This window comes from Gymnoscopelus microlampas, assembly GCF_963454915.1.
Source record: "Gymnoscopelus microlampas genome assembly, chromosome: 5".
Classification (NCBI taxonomy): Eukaryota; Metazoa; Chordata; class Actinopteri; order Myctophiformes; family Myctophidae; genus Gymnoscopelus; species Gymnoscopelus microlampas.
The window spans coordinates 37,579,401-37,601,278 of NC_139942.1; the positions used below are offsets into that span (position 1 = coordinate 37,579,401).

At 39.0% G+C, this 21,878-nt stretch overlaps 1 protein-coding gene across 1 annotated transcript; it reads left to right on the forward strand.

Annotated features, from left to right (window-relative positions):
• Nucleotides 1-11,762: 11,762 nt before the first annotated feature.
• On the forward strand, nt 11,763-17,908 carry grk7a (G protein-coupled receptor kinase 7a; the record flags this gene model as incomplete). Its single annotated transcript, XM_084057590.1, has 4 exons — nt 11,763-12,347; nt 12,964-13,419; nt 16,740-17,020; nt 17,566-17,908. The coding sequence occupies 4 exons, from the start codon at nt 11,763-11,765 to the stop codon at nt 17,906-17,908; spliced, it is 1,665 nt and encodes a 554-aa protein (XP_083913716.1).
• Between the last annotated feature and the right edge of the window lie 3,970 nt (nt 17,909-21,878).

Consider the following 21,878-nt stretch of genomic DNA (forward strand, 5'->3'; position numbering starts at 1 on the left):
TGGACATTTAAAGGCAGGCTTACAACTACATACTTACGCCTAGTAACATCATTCATACTTTAAAATGTTCATCTTACTGTGGACATGTTTGCCTGAAAAGGAATCTTTGAAATGTTGCATAGTTTTAGAATTGTACTCCTTTAAAAGTTCAGAGATTTATAATGGAGGCGGATGGAAGGTTTTGGGACCTCAAAAAAACACTTTCACCTAGAAACTCCATTCACAGTTCAAAAATTCCACCTTACTGTGGACATGCATGCTTGAGATTTTTTCTTTGAAATCATTTATAGTTTGGGAGGTATTTAACTTTAAGCGCCCCATGTATTGTCGATGCGGCAATGGACATTTAAAGGCAGGCTTACAACTACATACTTACGGCTAGTAACCTCATTCATACTTTAAAATGTTCATCTTACTGTGGACATGTTTGCCTGAAAAGGAATCTTTGAAATGTTGCATAGTTTTAGAATTGTACTCCTTTAAAAGTTCAGAGATTTATAATGGAGGCGGATGGAAGGTTTTGGGACCTCAAAAAAACACTTTCACCTAGAAACTCCATTCACAGTTCAAAAATTCCACCTTACTGTGGACATGCATGCTTGAGATTTTTTCTTTGAAATCATTTATAGTTTGGGAGGTATTTAACTTTAAGCGCCCCATGTATTGTCGATGCGGCAATGGACATTTAAAGGCAGGCTTACAACTACATACTTACGGCTAGTAACCTCATTCATACTTTAAAATGTTCATCTTACTGTGGACATGTTTGCCTGAAAAGGAATCTTTGAAATGTTGCATAGTTTTACAATTGTACTCCTTTAAAAGTTCAGAGATTTAGAATGGAGGCGGATGGAAGGTTTTGGGACCTTAAAAAAACACTTTCACCTAGAAACTCCATTCACAGTTCAAAAAATCCACCTTACTGTGGACATGCATGCTTGAGAAACTTTTTTTTTAAATCATTTGTAGTTATGGAGATATTTAACTTTAAGCGCCCCATGTATTGTCTATGCGGCAATGGACATTTAAAGGCAGGCTTACAACTACATACTTACGCCTAGTAACATCATTCATACTTTAAAATGTTCATCTTACTGTGGACATGTTTGCCTGAAAAGGAATCTTTGAAATGTTGCATAGTTTTAGAATTGTACTCCTTTAAAAGTTCAGAGATTTATAATGGAGGCGGATGGAAGGTTTTTGGACCTCAAAAAAACACTTTCACCTAGAAACTCCATTCACAGTTCAAAAATTCCACCTTACTGTGGACATGCATGCTTGAGAAACTTTTTTTTAAAATCATTTGTAGTTATGGAGATATTTAACTTTAAGCGCCCCATGTATTGTCGATGCGGCAATGGACATTTAAAGGCAGGCTTACAACTACATACTTACGCCTAGTAACATCATTCATACTTTAAAATGTTCATCTTACTGTGGACATGTTTGCCTGAAAAGGAATCTTTGAAATGTTGCATAGTTTTAGAATTGTACTCCTTTAAAAGTTCAGAGATTTATAATGGAGGCGGATGGAAGGTTTTGGGACCTCAAAAAAACACTTTCACCTAGAAACTCCATTCACAGTTCAAAAATTCCACCTTACTGTGGACATGCATGCTTGAGATTTTTTCTTTGAAATCATTTATAGTTTGGGAGGTATTTAACTTTAAGCGCCCCATGTATTGTCGATGCGGCAATGGACATTTAAAGGCAGGCTTACAACTACATACTTACGCCTAGTAACCTCATTCATACTTTAAAATGTTCATCTTACTGTGGACATGTTTGCCTGAAAAGGAATCTTTGAAATGTTGCATAGTTTTACAATTGTACTCCTTTAAAAGTTCAGAGATTTAGAATGGAGGCGGATGGAAGGTTTTGGGACCTTAAAAAAACACTTTCACCTAGAAACTCCATTCACAGTTCAAAAAATCCACCTTACTGTGGACATGCATGCTTGAGAAACTTTTTTTTTAAATCATTTGTAGTTATGGAGATATTTAACTTTAAGCGCCCCATGTATTGTCGATGCGGCAATGGACATTTAAAGGCAGGCTTACAACTACATACTTACGCCTAGTAACCTCATTCATACTTTAAAATGTTCATCTTACTGTGGACATGTTTGCCTGAAAAGGAATCTTTGAAATGTTGCATAGTTTTAGAATTGTACTCCTTTAAAAGTTCAAGATTTATAATGGAGGCGGATGGAAGGTTTTGGGACCTTAAAAAACACTTTCACCTAGAAACGCCATTCACAGTTAAAAAAATCCACGTTACTGTGGACATGCATGCTTGAGATTTTTTCTTTGAAATCATTTATAGTTTGGGAGATATTTAACTTTAAGCGCCCCATGTATTGTCTATGCGGCAATGGACATTTAAAGGCAGGCTTACAACTACATACTTACGCCTAGTAACCTCATTCATACTTTAAAATGTTCATCTTACTGTGGACATGTTTGCCTGAAAAGGAATCTTTGAAATGTTGCATAGTTTTAGAATTGTACTCCTTTAAAAGTTCAGAGATTTATAATGGAGGCGGATGGAAGGTTTTTGGACCTCAAAAAAACACTTTCACCTAGAAACTCCATTCACAGTTCAAAAATTCCACCTTACTGTGGACATGCATGCTTGAGAAACTTTTTTTTAAAATCATTTGTAGTTATGGAGATATTTAACTTTAAGCGCCCCATGTATTGTCGATGCGGCAATGGACATTTAAAGGCAGGCTTACAACTACATACTTACGCCTAGTAACATCATTCATACTTTAAAATGTTCATCTTACTGTGGACATGTTTGCCTGAAAAGGAATCTATGAAATGTTGCACAGTTTTAGAATTGTACTCCTTTAAAAGTTCAGAGATTTATAATGGAGGCGGATGGAAGGTTTTGGGACCTCAAAAAACACTTTCACCTAGAAACGCCATTCACAGTTCAAAAATTCCACCTTACTGTGGACATGCATGCTTGAGATTTTTTCTTTGAAATCATTTATAGTTTGGGAGGTATTTAACTTTAAGCGCCCCATGTATTGTCGATGCGGCAATGGACATTTAAAGGCAGGCTTACAACTACATACTTACGCCTAGTAACCTCATTCATACTTTAAAATGTTCATCTTACTGTGGACATGTTTGCCTGAAAAGGAATCTTTGAAATGTTGCATAGTTTTACAATTGTACTCCTTTAAAAGTTCAGAGATTTAGAATGGAGGCGGATGGAAGGTTTTGGGACCTTAAAAAAACACTTTCACCTAGAAACTCCATTCACAGTTCAAAAAATCCACCTTACTGTGGACATGCATGCTTGAGAAACTTTTTTTTAAAATCATTTGTAGTTATGGAGATATTTAACTTTAAGCGCCCCATGTATTGTCGATGCGGCAATGGACATTTAAAGGCAGGCTTACAACTACATACTTACGCCTAGTAACCTCATTCATACTTTAAAATGTTCATCTTACTGTGGACATGTTTGCCTGAAAAGGAATCTTTGAAATGTTGCATAGTTTTAGAATTGTACTCCTTTAAAAGTTCAAGATTTATAATGGAGGCGGATGGAAGGTTTTGGGACCTTAAAAAACACTTTCACCTAGAAACGCCATTCACAGTTAAAAAAATCCACGTTACTGTGGACATGCATGCTTGAGATTTTTTCTTTGAAATCATTTATAGTTTGGGAGATATTTAACTTTAAGCGCCCCATGTATTGTCTATGCGGCAATGGACATTTAAAGGCAGGCTTACAACTACATACTTACGCCTAGTAACCTCATTCATACTTTAAAATGTTCATCTTACTGTGGACATGTTTGCCTGAAAAGGAATCTTTGAAATGTTGCATAGTTTTAGAATTGTACTCCTTTAAAAGTTCAGAGATTTATAATGGAGGCGGATGGAAGGTTTTTGGACCTCAAAAAAACACTTTCACCTAGAAACTCCATTCACAGTTCAAAAATTCCACCTTACTGTGGACATGCATGCTTGAGAAACTTTTTTTAAAAATCATTTGTAGTTATGGAGATATTTAACTTTAAGCGCACCATGTATTGTCGATGCGGCAATGGACATTTAAAGGCAGGCTTACAACTACATACTTACGCCTAGTAACATCATTCATACTTTAAAATGTTCATCTTACTGTGGACATGTTTGCCTGAAAAGGAATCTATGAAATGTTGCACAGTTTTAGAATTGTACTCCTTTAAAAGTTCAGAGATTTATAATGGAGGCGGATGGAAGGTTTTGGGACCTCAAAAAACACTTTCACCTAGAAACTCCATTCACAGTTCAAAAAATCCACGTTACTGTGGACATGCATGCTTGAGATTTTTTCTTTGAAATCATTTATAGTTTGGGAGATATTTAACTTTAAGCGCCCCATGTATTGTCTATGCGGCAATGGACATTTAAAGGCAGGCTTACAACTACATACTTACGCCTAGTAACATCATTCATACTTTAAAATGTTCATCTTACTGTGGACATGTTTGCCTGAAAAGGAATCTTTGAAATGTTGCATAGTTTTAGAATTGTACTCCTTTAAAAGTTCAGAGATTTATAATGGAGGCGGATGGAAGGTTTTTGGACCTCAAAAAAACACTTTCACCTAGAAACTCCATTCACAGTTCAAAAATTCCACCTTACTGTGGACATGCATGCTTGAGAAACTTTTTTTTAAAATCATTTGTAGTTATGGAGATATTTAACTTTAAGCGCCCCATGTATTGTCGATGCGGCAATGGACATTTAAAGGCAGGCTTACAACTACATACTTACGCCTAGTAACATCATTCATACTTTAAAATGTTCATCTTACTGTGGACATGTTTGCCTGAAAAGGAATCTATGAAATGTTGCACAGTTTTAGAATTGTACTCCTTTAAAAGTTCAGAGATTTATAATGGAGGCGGATGGAAGGTTTTGGGACCTCAAAAAAACACTTTCACCTAGAAACTCCATTCACAGTTCAAAAATTCCACCTTACTGTGGACATGCATGCTTGAGATTTTTTCTTTGAAATCATTTATAGTTTGGGAGATATTTAACTTTAAGCGCCCCATGTATTGTCGATGCGGCAATGGACATTTAAAGGCAGGCTTACGACTACATACTTACGCCTAGTAACCTCATTCATACTTTAAAATGTTCATCTTACTGTGGACATGTTTGCCTGAAAAGGAATCTTTGAAATGTTGCATAGTTTTAGAATTGTACTCCTTTAAAAGTTCAGAGATTTAGAATGGAGGCGGATGGAAGGTTTTGGGACCTTAAAAAACACTTTCACCTAGAAACTCCATTCACAGTACAAAAATTCCCCCTTACTGTGGATATGAACTGAACTTTTAAAGGAGTACTATTCTAAAACAATGAAACATTTCAAAGATCCCTTTTCAGGCAAAAATGTCCATATTAGGATGAACATTTTAAAGTTTGAATGGGGTTTCTATTCTATATGACATTTTGAATCATTACAGTCAGTTCACCTTCTTATGGGTTTTGAGTTGAACCAATTACTCCCGCGGAGACATCAAATTTCTCTTTTGGGCCTTGAATCTTGGGACTTAAGGCCCAAAAGAGAAATTTGATGTCTCCGTGGGAGTAATTTGTTCGACTCAAGACTCTTTTGGGTCTTGAGTCTTGGGACTCAAGACTCAAATCCTGGAAATGGCAAATCAGCATGTGTGGGATTTGAAGGTGCAAGAGTCAGGTAAAAGTTGGAAAAATGTCCAAATTGGATTTGAACTGGGAACCTTCCGGTTGGAAGCCCTGTATCTTAACCACTGCACCACTGTAATTTATCTTTGCATCCTCTTCATTGAAAGTTTACATAAAGGTGAAACAGCCACGTAAAAGTTGGAAAATATTCCTTGTTGGATTTGAACTCAGAACATTCTGTGTGCAAGGCCTGTATCCTATCCACTGCTCCACCATGGTTAATACTTTTTTAGGTCTCTTGCGCATTCTTCAGTGAAAGATTAGATACAGACTACAAGAGTCAGATAAAAGTTGGGAAAATGTCCTGGTTGAATTTGAACCGGGAACCTTCTGGTTGCAAGCCCTGTATCTAAACCACTGCACCACAGAGGTTCTTATTATTCTGTTAACTTGCGTGGTATTCACTAAAAGATTAGATAAAGGTACAAGCCCCAGGTAAAAGTTGGAAAGATGTCCTTGCTGCTTTTGAACTCCGGAACATCTGTGTGCAAGGCCTGTATCTTAACCACTGCTCCACCATGGTTAATACTTTTTTAGGTCTCTTGCGCATTCTTCAGTGAAAGATTAGATAAAGGTGCAAGAGTCAGCTAAAAGTTGGAAAAAGGTTTTGAACTGTGAACCTTCTGGTTACAAGCCCTGTATCTAAACCACTGCACCACAGTGGTTCTTACTCAATCTGTTCACTTGCGTGGTCTTCAATGAAAGATTAGATAAAGGTAAAAGCCAAAGTTTGTACTTTTCCCCCTTTAAATGTCCATAGTCATTGACAAAGCATTGGGAGCTTATAGTTCAATATTTAAAAAACTACAAATCATTTCAAAGTAAAACATCTCAAGGATGCATGTCCACAGTAAGGTGGAATTTTTGAACTGTGAATGGAGTTTCTAGGTGAAAGTGTTTTTTTGAGGTCCCAAAATTGTCCATCGACCTCCATTATAAATCTCTGAACTTTTAAAGGAGTACAATTCTAAAACTATTAAACATTTCAAAGATTCCTTTTCAGGCAAACATGTCCACAGTAAGATGAACATTTTAAAGTATGAATGAGGTTACTAGGTGTAAGTATGTAGTTGTAAGCCTGCCTTTAAATGTCCATTGCCGCATTGACAATGCATTGGGCACTTAAAGTTAAATATCTCCAAAACTACAAATGATTTCAAAGAAAAAATCTCAAGCATGCATGTCCACAGTAAAGTGGAATTTTTGAACTGTGAATGGAGTTTCTAGGTGAAAGTGTTTTTTGAGGTCCCAAAATCGTCCATCGACCTCCATTATAAATCTCTGAACTTTTAACATAGTCAGCACTATAGTCCTTAACATAGTGTAGTCAGCACCATAGGACTTAACAGTCAGCACCAGTCATTAGCCATAGTCAGCACCATATTCCTTAACGTAGTCAGCACCATGATACTGACCATGATACTGACATGAGACTGAACATGATACTGACCATTATACTGACATGATACTGACATGATGCTGACCATGACATGATACTACTGACCAGCTCCTGTGTGTGAGGATACAGATATTAGCTTTATTTCTTTGAAATTGCCTTATTGTGCCGAATGCTTTATTATGCCTTATGTAAAGCACACTGAATTGCCTTGTATGAAATATGCAACATAAACTTACCTTATCATGAAAAAATGTATCGCAAGTTATTGAATTACTATTTAATGGTAATTTAATAACATGTACACCCACACAATATTAAATGAGGCTTTAAGTCATGTGCCATTATAAATACAGAGAAAATGTATTTATGATAAATTAAACTCACTTTTAACCTGAATCTTGGGAGGTACAATTATTATAAATGTTATGGTCCATTAATATACATTTCTAACTAGAAAGCGGAGAAATATTTTGATACGCAGGGGCCGATACCTGAAGATCTGAAATGAGTCTGTCTCTGAATATTGTCTTGTATTAAGCAAGAAAAGAACAGAGCTTTTTATGCACTCTGATTTCTATGTGTGTGTGTGTGTGTGTGTGTGTGTGTGTGTGTGTGTGTGTGTGCGTGCGTGCGTGCGTGCGTGCGTGCGTGCGTGCGTGCGTGCGTGCGTGCGTGCGTGTGTGTGTGTGTGTAAGAAAGCAGCCTGCTATATACCTCTGTGACACTTGCTGATTTATGCTGACACTGTAGGTCATTCCTGCTCTCCTGAGGTCCAGCCAGTGGCCTCTTGTGGCCCGGGGAGGACCATAAGAGGATGGACTCATCAGACCACGTACAGTAGAGACCACATAGTGCACCCTGGCAGATGGCCTCTCTTCTTAACCTCTGTCCTCCCCCACCTGCCTCCAGCTCACACTAATCCTCCCAAGGAGAAAGGAGTAAAAGATCACAAGTCAGGCTGTGTGTGTGTGTGTGTGTGTGTGTGTGTGTGTGTGTGTGTGTGTGTGTGTGTGTGTGTGTGTGTGTGTGTGTGTGTGTGAGAGAGAGTAAAAATACATGTAGGGTAATTGTGCATCTGCTCTCTTGAACTTAATGGGTCATATCTCTGTCTTTCTCTCAGTTCAGAATGGTTTACAGTTTCATGGACTATTACCAGAGCGTGTGTATATGACAAAGTATATCGTTGCTGTCCGGTGGAAACCTTGTACATATCTCCAACTTACTTTATACTTTTCAGAAAATGTGAAAAAAAAAAAAAAAATATATATATATATATATATATAATAATCGTAAAAAAATCAAAAAATCAAAATTGATCCAATGTACTGTAGTTATATATATATATATATATATATATATATATATATATACACGTATACTGTATATATATATATATATATATATATATATATATATATATATATATATATATATATATATATATATATATATATATATACCAACAGACAGACTTAACCACTTTCACTTAAAAAGAATGTTAAAAAATAGCAGATCTACAAACTCACAAGGCATCGTGACAAAAGAAGTTGAAATATGGAGATAAGGTCAAGGTTTCTGTCCGACAGCACAATATATAAAAGTTTATGCATTTCAATCTATCCATCTTTTTTTATGTTACATCGTGTTTGTGCGTCAAACCTATACCGTAATCACTTAAGCTCTTTTTTATACGTCAGCACTAAGGGGCAGCTGTAAGGTGTTGTCATACGTCATAGATACGTCATAGATGACTAGAATCCTAAATGATTGATGTCACAGGCTGGTCACATGAAGTCCGAAATCCACATTGTAGCCACAGTATTCCCATGTTATGTGATCCTTCTAATTCCCTTGTTTTAAAAGACGAGGATCAAAGCAAAACTGAAAAGATTTTGAGATCATTTCATGACCCTTTGGCACATTAGCCACACCACAATTGGTGGTCTTTGTGGGTCTCCATGAGTGTCTAATTAGCAAATTAACAGCATGACCTGACTACACCGAAACTCTCCATTCAGTATAATGGTGTTGGTCTTATGCAGGGCTGTGGGCACTTGAGGCCATTTTGAGCAAGGATTAGCTCACATTAGCCCAGGTTTACTGAATTAGCCTATATCTCCATATCCCCATCCAAGTGTAACTGGTAGGCTAGCCAACACGGCGTGATGATGTAATATTACCAGTTACCTGGTTACACAGCTAAAAATAAACACTTGCTAATAAGAAGTAATTGCTGCAATAATGGCATGTCAAAAAGGAGACATGATGCATGAGGATAGCAACTCAAGTTATTAACTGTAGTACCTGGGAGGGAATTCATAAAAATCGTGCACTTCTGATTCTGTTACTATTGGGTATGCTAATTAATATACAAAACATTTAGGAAAATCAAACTTCTGGAAAAGCATCCTTTTCAAGATGGAGGGAGCTTAAAATGACGGGAGCTTAAAATGCCTATAAACTGTGCCATCTTGAAAATGAAGCCTTTTCCAAGTTTGATTTTCCTAAATTTTTAGTATGTTATTTAGCATACCCAATAGTAACAGAATCTCTTCTATCAATTATTTGGGGTTTCAACCATATACTGACCTATCTATTGGATTCATTGCAAACAGACCACTAGGGGACGAGCCCAACTCGTTTGTGAATGTTTTTGAAAACCTTATTTTTGACGAATTCCCTCCCAGCTATTAGTCAGAGATCATAAATCAGATTTAGCATCACAACAAATATAATATGGTGTCAAGACAATACTTTCAACCTGGTGTCCCTATAGTAAAAACTTTTAAAAAGTGTAAGAAATTTTCAAACAATTTCAAAAATCGTTTCACTGCTTTTACATGGCACTGTCGTAGGTATAAAGGTATAAAATATGGCTTAAGTAGTTAAGGAATGAAGGAGGGCATATTAAACAAGACAGTCCTCAAATTATTGTATTTCCTTAAAATACAGTATCTTTGCACTTCCTTTTTGTTAGCTATCAGTACTGTAGTACTGATGTAAAATAAACAATTACAATTATGATAAGTACAGTGTTTCTGTCACGGTCCGCTCCTCGGGCCGTGGACTGTAACTGTATTATTTGGACCTTGAATGCCCTTATATGGTGTTGGACTCCTAAGGGCTGTTCTTTAGGCCTGTTTAGGCCGTTGTTCATTATGTTCTGTATTTGTCTTGTATTGTTGTAACTACTCTGTTGCCTTTTGCCTTGGTTTTCTGTACTCTTGTTTTATAGTAGTGTTTCCTGTCTGCCCTAATTTTTGCTACCTGTCTTGTCTCACCAGTATGTCATTGCAATTGTAGTTCACCTGTGTCTTGTTCTGTTCCAGCCAATCATGTGTTAATTGTCCTTGGTTCTCACCTGTGTCCAGTTAGTCCTGTGTCTATTTAAGTCTTGTGTTTGATTCAGTTATTTGTTGGTTCGTTGTATATGGGTGTGTGATTTTATGTTAGTTCATGCCTCATTGTTGCCTTGTTTTAGTTCACTTAGCTTTCCCAGTTTAGTTCTCCCCCTACACTCTCCTTATTCTGACTGCCTACCTGTGTATTGACTTTGCCTGTACCTGGACTTTTATTACTGCCTACTCCTCTTGGTTGGTGTTAATAAACACATTAATTTGAGCTACGCTGCCTCTGCCTCTCATCTTGCTCTTGGGTCCTACACCTCCCTGCCTCGCACGTGACAGTTTCAGTGAGAATTATAATGGGGAGGGTGATGAGAGAGATGACAGACAGATTAGGATTAAACTTTGAAGTGACCTGCTCTGTTGCCACTGAGGGAGAAAGGGATGTACAGAGGAAGGTGAAGGGCTGTGATCTGACTTGTCCAAAAGGCATTGTTTACTCCTATTGACCACTTAATCACTTAAACCATACTTCAATGACTGGGGTCCCCCAGGGGGTTTATCCTTGGCCCCCTCCTTTTCCCCCTCTACACCATATCTCTTTGCCAAAAGTAGCAGATCTACAAGCTCACAACGCAACACATTGTGAACTTATAGTAGATCTGCTATTTTGACAAATGTTTGCCTATTTTTTATGAATGTTCGGCATGATCAGAACAGGGATGCTAGGGTTCTTGTGGTTAAGGGCCCCCTCCACAGTAAGCACAATAACTAGAAATAGAACGATAATTATGTGAGCAGTCACACTGATGTTATCGTTATACAGTAGTTGTGGTGTCCAGTTTCATGCACATGCACATGTGTATCATTGCTCTCTTGGTCATGATCTCCGCCGTACAGTGGGTGTTTAGTCAATAAAACCCAATGGACCACTGTTAGCTGCAGTTGAACACCACGACCAAATATAGAGGCTCCCAAAGCCTCTTATAGGACAGAGCCCTCTTAGGGCTCCCATTCTGTGAACACTATCCTCGAATAGACCACACAAAGATCCTTAAGTCTAAATCCCCCCCAGGTATTTATAATTCTAAATGACTAATTCCTGGGTGGTGTCGTAGTGCCTTAGGTTTGCAGGTAGGTTTGCTGAAGCGGCTCATTTGTGCTCTGGCTTTGGAGGGAGCTGCACTCTCACACGCAAATCCCGAAACACACTCCACCGGCTGTGTGAGGGTATTCCTAGGGAGCCATTGAAGAACCCAGTCACTTAGGGGGGACCAAACAGATACCGCTGCCAAGATGTGTGACATGGGAGGATTGGATAACCTGGTGGCCAACACGGCCTACCTCAAAGCCCAGGGTGGGGATGACAAAGAGATGAAAAAGCGCCGCCGGAGCTTGTCTCTCCCCAAGGATGATCAATTGGCTGCAGTCCGATCTTCTGTTAAAAAGGAATATGAGCAGTGCTGTGAAAGGCAGCCCATTGGTAAGAAGTTTTTCCGCCAGTATCTGGCAAACAACCCTGATTATAAGAAGGCTGCTGACTTTCTGGATGACCTCTATGACTGGGATCTTGCTGAAGGTCCAGCAAAAGACAAGGCACGGCAGAACATTATCACCAAGTACTGCAAGAGTCCTCCTTCCTTCATCACTGATGACAACGCCACAAAATGTAAGGCTGTGACAGATAAGGACTTTGAAGAAGTGATGAAAGGCAAAGTCTGGGAGTCCGTGAAGGAATATCTAAAAGGCAAACCCTTCACTGATTGGCAGGGCAGCCCCTTCTATGATAAATACCTCCAGTGGAAAGAGTTTGAGAAACAGCCCATCAGTGACAAATACTTCTATGAGTTCAGAACTCTTGGCAAGGGAGGATTCGGAGAGGTAAGTGTGCAAGCGATCATAGATCATTATTCCAACAGTTAACTGAAAAGCACGTACCTTACAACGAAAACATTGGTTTATGAAAACAGGTTCGGAGATATTAAACTTTGACTTTAGCAAGAGACGAGTCTGACGCATATAAGGAAGTTCAGTGATAAGTAATCTAACCTGGCACAATCATCTGGATTTATTCTGTCTACAGGGGTCAGGTCAAAGTGAAGTCCATAACATTGTAGTATGAACACTGTATAGCTTATTTATTATCCACAGATAATGGCAAAGCCACAAAACAGCATGCAGTAACCCACCTTTTAACAGGTTAAGTCCTTATAATCCAAATGGTGGCACACACTAAATTGGCTTTGTTGATGATATTATGTTATGTTACAAAATAGATGGAAATAGGAGGTACCACATACAGTAGACTAAGTGGCATGCAATTCATAAAGAAAATGCCCTGCTAATGAAGTTTGCGCTACTATTGTATCTTCTTTATGGACAACCCTGCTCTTTCAACCAATTCACCATAGCATTTTGATCAATCTTCAACAAGAACCTGAGGAGTGCTTGGCCCTCAAGAACCAAGTCTCACAAACATGTTGTCTTGCTTCTCCAGGTGTGTGCCGTACAGGTGAAGAACACAGGCCAGATGTATGCTTGCAAGAAGTTGTGCAAGAAGCGCCTGAAGAAGAAGGGTGGCGAGAAGATGGCTCTGTTGGAGAAGCAGATCCTGGAGAAGGTCAACAGCCTGTTCCTAGTCAACCTGTCGTACGCCTATGATACCAAGGATTCCCTGTGCCTGGTCATGACCTTGATGAACGGCGGAGACCTCAGGTACCACATTTACAACATTGGGTACGATGGCCTGGGCAAGGACAAGGGCATCGAGATGAAGCGCATCATTCACTACACGGCACAGATCACCACCGGGATCCTGCATCTGCACGAGATGAACATCGTATATCGCGACATGAAGCCCGAGAACGTGCTGCTGGACTCCGACGGCCAATGCCGCCTCTCAGATTTGGGTCTGGCTATAGAGATGGAGCCAAGCAAGACCTGCACCCAGTGTGTGAGTAAAATATCTAACTCATACTCTATCACAACAGATTTACTAGATGACAAGAAAAATGTGTTCTTTCTGGCAAGTGACACCGTTGTGCGATGGACTATAACTGAGCTTACGTCTACATATACACCATGCGATGCTACTGTATGATACAGCCAGAAGGGTGGCACTAACATGAGGGGATGAGGAACAATGACATTACATACATATATATTACATACATTAGTATTCTAGTATTATATATTATTAGTCATTTCAAGATGTCTTCAGAGTAGACATTTGCAGCCAGTTGTTCAAGGCCTTGAATGCACCGGGCCAGGCAACGACACACCCATGCATCTTGCACTGGCCATCTGCAGCTGAGCTCAAGAGCAAGTTTTTTCAGGTCAAAAGTCACCACACTGTGGGTGTGAATTAGTTTAAGAATACACATACTCAGATGCAAACAGCTACATATGGTTACAGAGGATTCTAGTAGGCCTACTGTCTGCCATTAGCTACTAGAAGACAGCACTAAAGCTAAATACTGAATGGGGGGCTGTTGTTCTCCCACTCTCTCCACTGAGCTTTCACTTCAAATCCGGACAGGGATTTACTGGCTTGCTTAAAATTATCTCCAGCGAGTCCCTGAATCCTTTACATAACTAATTTGATCCTTGCAAAGTCAGATTATAGTCCAGCCAATTATAGGCAACCATTTTGTATCGGGCTATCTTCAGGACTGTGGAATGAACGGTGCTGGCTCAGGTGAAGGTTATATCAGAGTTTTTGAATGAAACTGTGACCTTGTGACCCTTATGTTTCATTTCCCAAAACAACTGTCCGTATCATATGACTCACATTCTGTCAATTCCCACTTGATGTATACAAATTAGAATCTCTTAAGAATAGAAGATGAAAGGCTCAGGCTGACTGATTGTGGAATTTATATAGTTATATATGAAAGATGAGTACATTTGTTAAAGGAAAACAATGACAGAACATTTTTTAAGATGCCGCTCTTTTCTTCTTTTTGCTAGTAAAGTCTAATCACATTTACTTGCACTTACTTGCAAAAAATACCTGCACTAGACTACAGGACTTCAGAAACATGGAAGACTTGCAGCGTTTCTCTTGGACTTACTTGCAGTAGCAAAGAGTAAGCCCTGGCTCTCTGAAAGTCCAGTAAGCTCATTATCCAATACTCCTTTCTGATGCTCCGTGGCCAGCCAGGGTGACTTGGTTACACCCTACGAGCAAGGCTGGCTTTGGTCCCCTAATCCTCTTTGTGGGCATTACACAAGTCCCTGAGATCCCTGATCTCACTGACGAAATCAGGTAAAAACGTATGTGGAGTAGGCCTATGTGTAGATATAGCACTGCGAAATTTCAATGGAAGTGGACTTAATATGATTTAATGTCTGTAGATTTAGCGTGGGAGTTAAACATGTTATGTGGTGAACTGGTTACCTGGACTAAGTTCAGTTTAGCTCAGGTATTGGATCAGGTAGCATGACTTTTCTTTAGACTTGAGTACATTCTGTAGATCTAAACTTCTATGTATGTATTCACATGTAACCACATGTACATTTCAGAAGAACGATGCCATTCAGATTAAGTTGTACATTAGGCGAGATAGAAAGTAGAAGGTGACCTGGTAGTGAGTCTTGACCATTGTTAAATCACTAAATCTATATAATCCTTCAAAGGGTTGGGATTTATAGTAGTGGGAAACGGTGACACATCGCATCGGCCTCCAGCTGTAGGTTCAATAGCCACCCACAGTATTGAATTTGACCCTGGACCGATCTGGTTATTGGACAATCTCTTGTCAAAATAAATGACAGCTCTGTAGCTACAGTACCAGTAATGTCCAATAATCAGATGTCTCTCATATTCAAAGTGCACAAACTAAAATAGTTATTAGTTGTTATTAGTAGTTATTATTATGTTAGTTATGTTATCATTAAAATCGTCAGAGAGATAAAAATCACAAATACAATACAATATGATGGCATGCCATGTACAGTAAAGGCCAGAGTCCTGCATTTCTCTATACATGGGTCTATATTCATGGGTAGGCTACGTTCGATCTACATGCACTTGAGGAAGGGCTATAATACATGGCTGTGGCACCTTGTGTCTGCTGGAAGCTATGATGACATCCAGAAATGGACAACCTGTGTGTAAGAAGATGTCAGCATAGACACACATGACTCCTGACAGGTAGTAGCCGATTAGCATTAAGCTCCTGGTGACCAGGTTACAGTTGTGGTCAGATGCAGAGTGACAGTGAACCAGAAAACGAAACAGGGAGAAAACGAATTGAAAGCTTTTAGGAGCCAGGAAATAACTGTATGCACAGTATAGCGGTTATAGTGTACCCAATCAATCAGTCAATGATGGATGAATGAATGAATGAAACAATCAATCAACCAACCAATCAAATATTTGTTTTATATAGTGTTTTCTTTGACTAAAATCCTCTTGCAGCATTACCTTTTTAAGTTTTAAGTATTTGTTTGGATGCTTTTTGTATTGCTGTAATGTAAAATTAAATTTAAATCTGGATTGCTTAATCTCCAGTCTACACAACATATTTTCCCTCGGTTGCTAATAAAGAAACACTGAACATTGAAACCAGCTGCCCTCTCTTTTCGGCCCTCTCTTGTTCTCACTGTGAATCCCCATAAACTGTACAATCTCACATTTACATCATTACATTTTAAATGACAGTACACACCCAACGTTTCCAATAATATAAAATGTCTCATAAAGGGATCTATGAAAATTCTACATTTTAATGATGCTGTTATCAGCCCTGCCTTAAAAAAGGTACTATAATTAAATATGGCACAGACATGATGCAGAGCTCATATAAAGGAAGCGGTACATCAGCAGATAGGTATACAGTATATGAAAGACTCTTTAACAGCTCAATGGCCTTGTGGTTAGATGGCCGCCATCAGAGATTGGGAGGTTGATCGGGGTTCAATCCCCAGCCGAGTCATGCAACGACTATAAAAATGATACCTAATGCCTCTCTGCTTGGCACTCAGCATCAAGGGTTAGTGCAAGACACTGTCATTGTAGTCATCTTGGAAACAAATATATCAAAAATGGAAATTATGTCAGAATATAGTCCCTCTTAATCTCTCTTTCACTCAAACTAATCAATGCCTTAGATAAGCAAGCTGACAGCATTAACCCATTTGAACATGTAGTTTCTGCAATAGACTGACTGACCAGTACAATAAAGTGACACATCCTTCCCTATCTGTCCCCTCATCCTCTACTCCCCCTCCTTCTCCTCTTCCTTTCCCCTCTCTGCACCCTCTCTCCAGGCTGGTACAGGAGCGTACATGGCCCCTGAGCTTCTGAACAAAACTCCATACCGGACATCTGTGGACTGGTGGGCTCTGGGCTGCAGTATCTATGAGATGGTGTGCGGCTACACTCCCTTTAAAGGTGCTGAGAGCCAGAAGGTGAAAGTGGAGAAAGAAGAGGTCCAGCGCCGCATCGCGAGCGAGGAGCCCAAATACGACCACAAATTCTTTGATGCGCCAACCAAGGATATCATCCAGATGTTCCTCAAGAAGAAGATTGAGGAGCGCCTGGGAATGAAGTATGTGATGAGTGTTGACGAAATGCAACAACGTGACAATATTTCTTAGAAGTAGACACACTTTTTGTGAACGTGTTGAGACAATACTGAGATAATTCTGTGGTTTCCCTCTACATCAAATCTTTTCACTGAAAATAGGCAATCTACAAGCTCACAATGTGTCGCAACAAACTGCTATTTTCGACAAATGTTCACCTATGCCATGCCCAGAATGACGATGCTAGCGTTCAAGCGGTTAACTTGAGTTACCAGTGTTCTAATCTGTACTTTAGGGAGTTGAATAACATGTGAATTAAAGTTTTTCACTCCGCTTGGTATCCCTGACATAATTTGTCCCTCGGGGGAAAATAATTGGGGAACCCTGCTCTATAGCAATGATTGGAATATAGAGCTTTTAAACACTTATTTAAAAAAAGAAATATCACTTAAGTTACACCTCCTTTAACCTCTTAAAAGCTATACTTAGTTGACTGGATTCCCAAGGGTTCTATAACAGCCCCACAGAATGATGCAAGGGTTAAGTTCTTTCTTTTCTTTCTCATTAGGGATAACATGGACGACCCTCGGAAGCACGCGTGGTTCAAGGCCATCAACTTCCCACGTCTGGAGGCTGGTCTGGTAAAACCTCCATGGGTGCCCAAGCCCAACGTTGTGTACGCCAAGGATACAGGCGACATCGCCGAATTCTCTGAGATCAAAGGCATCACGTTTGACGCCGCCGATGATAAATTCTTCAAGGAATTCAGCACAGGTGCCGTGGCTATTCAGTGGCAGCAGGAAATGCTCGACACCGGACTATTCGACGAGCTCAACGACCCCAACAGGAAAGAGTCCACAGCGGGAGGGGGCGACGAAGGGGGTAAATCTGGCACGTGTATATTGCTGTGAATGGCAATGAATTCTGAATTCCATCTGACCACACACAACAGTAACAGCAATAAGATCAAGGTTGTGTACTGGACATTAAAGCTGCAATCCGTAACTTTTATGTCCTACCCGGGAATCGAGCCTGGATCTCCTGGTCGAGTGCAGAAATCTCTACTGCAGAATTAATAAAGAAAGTCTGATTGGACAGAGGATATATTATGTTTCAACCAGTAGTGGTCCTACCCGACCACAGAATATAAATGTCTCAATAGAAGAGCAGGTAGACCAACTACAACCACCGCAGTTGTGTTAGTCATACTGTAACATACTCTGTAATATAGATTGGTCAAAATATCATTTTGTTCACACACAAAAAAAGTTATGGGTTGCAGTTTTAAGTTAATTCTATTTAATTATTATTTTTTACAAAAGAGAGGAGAGTGAGTTGGCAAAAGAGACACTATGTAGAATTTCTCTCTTGGGTTAGAGAGCTACATCTCTTTATGGAATGCTCAATGATCTTTGAAACAAAAGTGGAAAAAGTGATGATGCTATTATGTTGGTGTCATCGATCTGACTCGTGACAACTCTCACAGATATTTCTTGTATGATGTAGGCTGCCACAGCAACTAGACAGGGTTGCTAAGATCAATTTTCAACACCTTCTTAAATCGAAATTTAGATCAGTATCTCAAAAGCCTATAACCATAGGTTTTTGAGATACTGATCTAAATTTCAGACTGTGCCAGAAACATTAGTTTACATAGACACTGCCTAAATCCCAGCTCTGGAACAAAGGGTTTTCCCACACCATGAGCTGAATTAGTAAAAATGCATTCAACATTATTACAATGTTGAATAAGTGGAACAAGCTCTGTCTCAACCCTGAATAAGCTATGTAGTGTCTGCCAGGACATGGAATTTTCTGCTTAAGCATCTTACAGTGATTGAAATGAAATCAACTGATTCTACTGTGAAAGGTGCTTACTGCAGGTGCTTATCTAATCACCTGCATTATGGCAGATATAGCTGTTCAATAGGTCACTACCGCCTGTACATGCTGGCATCCTGAATGTCTAACAAGTAAGGTCAATCACTGGATCTTTGAAACAGTCAGTCCAGCATTATTTTATTTTTTTATAACAACAAAAAGATAAACAAAAACATCTAAATATTGCAACTGTATATGTATATAAATATGTAAATCTATGCACAGAGAGAGAGAGAGAGAGAGAGAGAGAGAGAGAGAGAGAGAGGAGAGAGAGAGAGAGAGAGAGAGAGAGAGAGAGAGAGAGAGAGAGAGAGAGAGAGAGAGAGAGAGAGAGAGAGAGAGAGAGAGAGAGAGAGAGAGAGAGAGAGAGAGAGAGAGACACACACACACAGAGAGAGACAGAGAGAAAAAGAGGTGATTAATTCACATTTTAAGTGTTAGTGAAACAAAATGGAGAATGATGACCATCGGCTCAACTCAGCTGGGTTCTAGAAGCTCACTAGCCCTGGTATGTTGGGCTCAACTCAGCTGAGTTCTGGAGCCACACTAGCCCTGGGATGTTGGGTGTAACATTCAGAGGAAATTAGCAAAGTTGGCAATGAATGGTAATGTACCAGGAATCTGTTCCTAGTCTGGACTAGAACCTCAACATCCACCAAACATTATGGTACTACCACTTTCAACCTGGCGTCCCTATTTTGGCCATGTCACCTTACGTGCCACCATTGTACGATGGTATGAAATAGGACCTAACTGGTTTTAAGGGTTCTGGGTTGTGATGTTTGAGTAATGCAGAGAATTGGGCCAGTCAAAAAAACATTCTCATCATTGTAATTTTTATGGCTCAGGTTATTTATTTGATAAAGTTTTTAAACTTTAAAGAGCTTGGCCAGATTTAAGTTTCCACAGTTAATATTGCATATGGTATAAATAAATTAAAATATATAAATATAAATATATACTTATATAAGATATACTTGTAAATATGAGAGGAAACATTATGCTATAGGAAAGTAAGTTGTAAATCAGGGATTTGCTGGAATGTTGAATTATTTGAATAAAAAAATGTTTAAAAAAAGTTTTGTTGTTGCAAATTTGCTGAATGTGTGTGTGAGAGTGAGTGAGTGAGTGAGTGAGTGAGTGAGTGAGTGTGAGTCTATCTTAAGTGTAAGGCTTTATGATTAAAATGAAGTTAACATTCAATGTCAGAGCTCTTGAACACTGATGAGATGTCACATCTCTCATCTTACACAAAGGACAGGAGAAAGTACTGAAGCTTCATTCTGCAGTAAAGCCTAAAGATATATTTACAGTCTTAATCTTGTTACAGATGCTGACTGCAGCGAGGCAATGGTCCAATTTAGCTAGAGTAAATTACAGAGTTCAAGTCTTAGCTGATAAGACGATAACCAGCCTTATCCTTGTGGCCTTGTGTACTCAAATCCCCCAGCTAGTTCAAAGGGATCTTACTAGTGCAACATTCAAATGATTGCGGTTAGAGAGGGAAAAAATCTATCAATCCAGTTGTTCCAGTCTTTTGAGGACAGAGCACTAAGACAATTAAAGTAAAGTAAAATCATGGATCTTTTGTGAAATGCAGCCTAAACAAAACCAGTTGCAGGCTTGCAGCTCATTATGTTTAAAAAAAAAAGTATTTTCAATTCGATTTTGGCATACTTTGTGCCCACACACGTTTTCCTTTATTCAATTTCAACGAAATACTGTAGTAGGCTATAGAATTGGCCTGGTCTGTCCTGACATTGAGTTTTCACATGTTTTCACTCAATGTCCACCAACATGATGCCTATTCTGGATATTGTAGATCTACTGCAAAACAGACAGCCGTTTTCAGACTCCTGCACTCTTCTTATAAAAATCATGCCTACCCTTCCTCTGTTGAACTTCAACATATTAGCTTAGCCAATAGGCAACAGTCATCTTCGAAAAGCTTTACCCTGGATAGAAGTTAAAGTTAATTTAACCTAGGCATTGAATATTCATTTAAAGGGGACAAGACAGATCTTATTTTACAGTGCGAAACTGCTGGGCACCCTGTTTACATACATTATTAATTTAGTATTTATATATATTTTTACCTTCATAAATTGGATGACTCCCCAGCGTTTCTTGGGCATGTGACGTCCTTCGAATGATGCCATATTTGCTGAACGCCATCATATTTATTATTGACAGCTTGCTCGGTCTTGTTTCTGGCTCCCTCGTGTGGCCAATGCACTGTATCACAAACAGCAGTTTTACAAACAGTGGGTCCTAAATGTTTATACTACAGTCAAGGGTCAGGAGTCAGGACCCAACATTTTGCCATGGTCATAGACAAAGTTTCATAAAGAAAATAATAAATAAATAAATAATGATGATAGCAGAACATTTTTGACATATTTGGTGCTGAATTTAGACACAGCACAGCCAGTTGAGAAGTGAGACAGGAGAATCATAGTGAAAATAGACAATCTACAAGCTCACAACGCATTGCAATGTGAGCTCATAAAAAGGTTTATGTATCATACAATGAAGTATAAAATAGGGCATATCCACCTAAACCCTATATACTTTTTAACCAAAGTACCCCTCCTTTTTCCATCTACACCATCGCCTTGCAACATGTTCTGAGCTTGTAGATCTGCTATTTTCACAGAATAGGAGCGCAATGGTTCAAGTGATTAAGTGGTTAAATAAATAAAGAAATCAGTTTAACCACTTGAACCCATCTACAGTATATTATGAGGGGAACATTAGCCAAAAATGGCAGACCTACAAGCTTACAATGACTTTGGCAAAGAGAGAGAGAAAAAAGTGGTCCAAGTAAGTTGTAGTTCAGATCCGTTCCACTAAGAATAGGGAGTTTAAGTGGTTAACATTAGGCCTACATTTCCACAAAGTCAGTGTCAGTTAGACAAATTGCGGCCATCCCAAAATACCAAAGTTACTGCACAAAAATGGACAGTATTTATTTTATTTTTTTTCCAAAATCACCTTTAT